The 5,697-nt window shown below is 43.1% G+C and overlaps 1 protein-coding gene across 5 annotated transcripts in view; it reads left to right on the top strand.

The window, feature by feature from the left end:
• Positions 1–2,593, top strand: part of PDSS2 (decaprenyl diphosphate synthase subunit 2) — a 280,873-nt gene extending 278,280 nt beyond the window's left edge. For 4 of the 5 annotated variants that reach the window (XM_017543745.2, XM_017543746.2, XM_017543749.2 and 1 more), the window contains one exon: positions 390–2,593. In XM_017543745.2, the coding sequence (XP_017399234.1) occupies positions 390–548 (159 nt within the window). In that variant the 3' untranslated portion in view covers positions 549–2,593. The remainder of the gene's footprint in view (positions 1–389) is intronic. The other variant, XM_017543747.2, reaches the window with a different exon arrangement.
• Positions 2,594–5,697: the final 3,104 nt, after the last annotated feature.

The following is a 5,697-nucleotide window of genomic DNA, read 5'->3' on the forward strand; positions in this document are numbered from 1 at the left end:
AAAAAAAAAAAAAAAAAGGAAGAAGAAGAAGAATATCAGGCTGCTGAATTCAAAATGCCAGAGATGTAAATGTCCTCTGCCTTCATTACTGCCATCCCCCAGCATAGCACATTTCAAGATATCAAGGGGTAGGTGTCAGGAAGAGGTGTAATTAGGCTGATTGGAGCCTATTGTGCTTCTCTGGAGCACAGACACTAAACAACCTTAGGGAATGAGTGCCTCAAGATCATTGGGAAATGATGTCCTCTTTTCCAGAAAATCATGTAGCAGAAATACTCAATCTATTCCGTTTCTCCCTCTCTTTGTTTTCCATCTCCCCTCCCCAGTTTAATTGTGGTGCTTACTGTGTACCTTAAAAACTGACTTTATCGTGATTTGTTTCTTAACAGTTGCGAGAAAGAATCAAAGCTGGCAAAGGTGTGACTTCAGCTATTGACCTGTGTCGTTACCATGGAAACAAGGCACTGGAGGCCCTGGAGAGCTTTCCTCCCTCGGAGGCCAGATCTGCTTTAGAAAACATTGTGTTTGCTGTGACCAGGTTTTCATGACATCAAATTAAAAAGACACTATTGTTAGCTGAAAATCCTAGGGAATGAGGTGATTGGGAAAGCTTTCATGATGCGTTAATGACTTTTAAAACATATGCATTTTTCCTTCCTTTTATCACATTGCTAAATGAGTACTGCTTTTTTTTTTTGGAACTGCTACAAACAAAATTAGAAGAAAAAAAGGTCAAGCAGTTTTCACTTGTCACGCCAGAAGCACACTTGAGGCTGCAGTCGCAGAAATAATTAATGAGATTCGCTCCTGTGACCTCAGCAAATGGACAGGAAATAAGTCCTTATTGATTGGACCGAGCCAGGGATGGCGCCAGGGCGGTGGCCTGTGGTTTTCCTTCCAGAGAGGACAAAGCAGGCTGGAAGCTGCAGGTGTCAAGAGAAACGTTCTCCATACCAACCAGGGAGGACTGTCAAATCAAAAACTAGTGACCAATTTCCCATAATGGAGAGTAGTTGAATGGATTAAGAAAAATACATTTTATTTGTTGCCTCGAAATTATGTCTCCGGATTTTTTTTTTTTTTTTTTTTTTTTGAGACGGAGTTTCACTCTTGTTGCCCAGGCTGGTTGCAGTCTTGGCTCACTGCAACCTCCGCCTCCTGGGTTCAAGCAATTCTCCTGCCTCACCCTCCCGATTAGCTGGAATTACAGGTACCTGCCACCACACCTGGCTAATTTTTGTATTTTTAGTAGAGATGGGGTTTTACCATGTTGGCCAGACTGGTCTCGAACTCTTGATCTCAGGTGATCTACCCACCTCGGCCTCCCAAAGTGCTGGGATTACAGGCATGAGCCACTTCGCTTAGCCCATGTTTTTGGATTTATAATGCAGTATGAATATGCATTGTGCTTTATGGTTTTTATAATATCTTTTTGGAGAAATTGCTGAAAAGTTGCCAAATACTTGAAGTAGGAGATTAAAATGTTATCAGATGTTAAATTGGTTATATTAGGAATTGTCTGTTTTTCTTTCTTGACGATCCGTTTTTTTAAACATATTTCAAAGAACCAAAAAAAAATTTTTAAGGAAAAAGGAGATTTTTTCAAGTGAAATGTATTCATTTGTATAATACCTCAGTTTAAGGAATACTTTAATTTTTACGGGTTTCAGAAATAGAATTTTTGTACTAGAAAATTCATTGGTGAGAGTGTTCTTTTAACCTCAGAATGTCAGATTTTGGTCTTGAACCACAGACATCCAATTACAGAATGAATATAAGCAATCTGACAGGCCTGCAATTGGACACTGTCTCTGTGTGGTTCCTAGGAGATGATTTTTGAGGTTTGAACTCATGCAATATGAGAACATCGTTGACAAGAAGGCTGAGTTTACATAAATGATCTAGACTGAAACTCAGTTACCTTTCTTCCTCATGTGGTGTAATTACAGCCCTATCTGGAGACAGCGGACACAGCAAACAGATTTTATTACCTAGTTCACTCAAACACTAAATGAAGTTATTTTAGTAAAATTCCTCCCTGAAAAGTTACAAAATCATTTTATCAGGGCCCAACATGTGGCATGCAATGAAGAGAAAATGTAAAGCTACAGAGGTTCAGGTATTATATTATAAAATATTTTAAGTGTACTCGAAATACTGTAATTATACAGTTTATGCCACTATAATTTAAGGCCTATAGACTTAGCTTAAGAGAACACTTCTGTTTGAAATGCCTTTTCTCACTGAAATTGGCTTAATTAGTAACCATGAATAAGATGCTTTAGATCAGACTAGGTTTTAATCATTAACTTCCACAAAGAAGAGTCATGCTTTGCGTTCCTGTGTGCTGGTTGGATGTGCAGGAACTCCAGCAAACTGTGGGTTTTACTAAGCAGATGGTCGGGCACTGCAGGGCACCAGGCAGGATCCTAGGGCGCCACTAATTCTGCATTAGCACCTGGTTTGCTATATGACCTTACGCAAGTCACTTCCCTCTGAGCCTCAATTTCTCATCTGTAAAATGAGATTCAAAAGTTGACCCAAAAGTCAAGTGTGAAAAAAAAAAAGAGATTAAACAAGATAATTATGAAATCCCTTTCCGGTTTGTTTTATTTTCTGAAAGTTTGGTATTTCTGCCTATCTAAATAACAAAGATGCTACTTGAGGTTCAGGAAGGAGGGAATGTGAAGCCCAAAGAGAGGCCCTGAAGGAATCCACAGAGCTTAACGCAAGCTTCCTGCCAAGCTGCCTCTGCATGACCTAAAGGATTCTAGCTCTCCTTTATGCGACATGTAACCCTGAGACTTTTCTGTCTCAACACCTGCCTTGCTGCTTTCTTCCGGACCTTTCCTACCTCCCTGTCATCTTTCCAGCTGCTCTCATGTCCTTTATCCCATCTCCCATACCTTGCCATCCTGACTCCCTGAGATCCCTCGGACCAGTAGCCCCACCCTCCCTGTTGAGTGACAGAGCTCTGCCTGGCCCGCAGGGGTGCCTGGCCTCCTTCCTCAGGCCCCACTTAGAATTCTCACTTCCTCAGCATCCTGGCCAGCTTTTACAGAACCTAACAAGTTGGCTAGTTCACTCCAAAATGAAACTGTTAGCCTTTCTCCCTGCCCCTTCTTCAGGGATATTTATTTATTAGCACATAGGAAGTTCTTATAGTTTCAGACAATCTCTAAAGAGAATTTCGGGGCACTGAGACATTCCTCAGTCACACCTCTTAGCCTGGGGCTCCCTGGGTGTGGCAAATGGAGATAGTAAGTAGAGTTAATGGCTCTAGAATATCTCCTCGGCCCCCTCTCCAGCTCTCCCCACCCCCAGTTTCCTGCTAGAGGGAAGAATTCGTTCATTAGCCATTGTCCTGCTTTCCTCTGTCTAGTACACCCAAATTGCCAGTTGGCTTCTGCAAACCTCACTCACTACTCACTCCAGACCCATGAACTCACTTGCACTCTCCTCCCTTCCATTTCTTCTTTGTTAAGTATACTTGGCCAGACGCAGTGGCTCACGCCTGGAATCCTAGCACTTTGCGAGGCCAAGACAGGTGGATCACCTGAGGTCAGAAGTTCGAGACCACCCTGACCAACATGGAGAAACCCCATCTCTACTAAAAATACAAAATTAGGCCGGGCGCGGTGGCTCAAGCCTGTAATCCCAGCACTTTGGGAGGCCGAGGCGGGTGGATCACAAGGTCAAGAGATCAAGACCATCCTGGTCAACATGGTGAAACCCCGTCTCTACTAAAACTACAAAAAATTAGCTGGGCATGGTGGCGCGTGCCTGTAGTCCCAGCTACTCAGGAGGCTGAGGCAGGAGAATTGCCTGAACCCAGGAGGCGGAGGTTGCGGTGAGCCGAGATCGCGCCATTGCACTCCAGCCTGGGTAACAAGAGCGAAACTCCGTCTCAAAAAAAAAAAAAAAAAAAAAAAATACAAAATTAGCCAGGCATGGTGGGGCATGCCTGTAGTCCTAGCTACTCGGGGGGCTGAGGCAGGAGAATCACTTGAACCCGGGAGATGGAGGTTGCAATGAGCCAAGATTGCGCCATTGCACTCCAGCCTGGGCAACAAGCGAAACTCTGTCTCAAAATAATATATATACTAAAGGCTGCGTTAGCGCAGACTTCCTTGTCCCAGGCACTCTGCTAGGGGCCCTAACTACACTCACTTGTTTGAACCCCCACAAACACTCTTAGGGATGGGTATTAGTCCCCCATTTACAGATGCAGAAGCTGGCAGAGAAAACCACCTCTGACTGACTAGCTTGTTCCAAGTAGTGCCTCTTTCTGTCTCTCTCTCTCTCTCTCTCTCTCTCTCTTTTGAGACAGAGTCTCATTGTGTCATACAGGGTGGCGCGATCTCAGCTCACTGCAACCTCTGCTTCCTGGGTTCAAGCGATTCTCCTGCCTTAGCCTCCTGAGTAGCTGGGATTATAGGTGCACACCACCACACCTAGTAATTTTTGTATTTTAGTAGAAATGGGGTTTCACCATGTTGGTGAGGCTGGTCTTGAACTCCTGACCTCACAATCCGCCCGCCTCAGCCTCCGAAAGTGCTGGGATTACAGACATGAACCGCCGCACTCAGCCCTTGGCTTTTCCTTAAGAAAAAAAAATGACTTTTTTTTTCAACGATTTGAAGCTGTTGCCTCATGTCTCCTTCATGTCTCTATTCTTGAATCTTCAGTGTCTTCTCTGCTGGCTGTGAATGTGTTCAGTTCTCCTTGTACCTAAAATAAAACTTCTTACTTCACCCTGTTTATCCTTCCACCTCCAAATTTTCCTTCAGCTTTACCAGCAAACCTTCTTACAGTCTGCTGACTCCTTACCTCTTACAATTGGTCATTCACTAGCAGGTCCCCATTATCTAGATCAGCACCACACTTTAGGTACTCAAAGAATACTTGCTGAACAAATGCATCAAGCCTCTTGCTGTGCTGCTTTACTGAAATGGCTTCTTAAAAGTTCACAGCTGATGTCCTCACTGGAATTTGTGTGCCTAGCAGCGGCCCTGCACTCTGCCCTGCACTTGCTGTAGCAAGTCTGTCGTCTCCCTAATGGAAAGCCAGGACCCATTCTGAAAGAATGAAACGGTTAATATGAGAAGGAATCAGGGTTGAAGATGGGAAAAAGAAAGGTAAATGATTATCTTGTTAGAGTACTTTATTGTTAATAAAACATCATAATGGAAACTATTAATAATAAAATGTGCCCTCAATTTCAAACCTTTATCATTAAAAAAAAAAATGACAATGTTGCAGAGTCTGGGCATGGTGGCTTACGCCTATAATCCCAGCACTTTGGGGGGCTGAGGTGAGAGGATAGCTTGAGGTCAGGAGTTTGGATAATTGTTACCTTAACAATTAAATGTAATCTTCCATGATCTTTTTTTTTTTTTTTTTTTTTTTTTTTTTGATAGCTTTCTAGCCCGGGTTTTTTTTTTTTTTTCCCACCACCCATTTTTTTTTTTTTTTTTTTTTTTTTTTTTTTTTTTTTTTTTTTTTTTTGAGACGGAGTTTCGCTCTTGTTACCCAGGCTGGAGTGCAATGGCGCAATCTCGGCTCACCGCAACCTCCGCCTCCTGGGTTCAGGCAATTCTCCTGCCTTAGCCTCCTGAGTAGCTGGGATTACAGGCACGCACCACCATGCCCAGCTAATGTTTTTGTATTTTTAGTAGAGACGGGGTTTCACCATGT

The sequence above is a fragment of the Cebus imitator genome, unplaced genomic scaffold, assembly GCF_001604975.1.
Source record: "Cebus imitator isolate Cc_AM_T3 unplaced genomic scaffold, Cebus_imitator-1.0 Scaffold160, whole genome shotgun sequence".
Lineage (NCBI taxonomy): Eukaryota > Metazoa > Chordata > Mammalia > Primates > Cebidae > Cebus > Cebus imitator.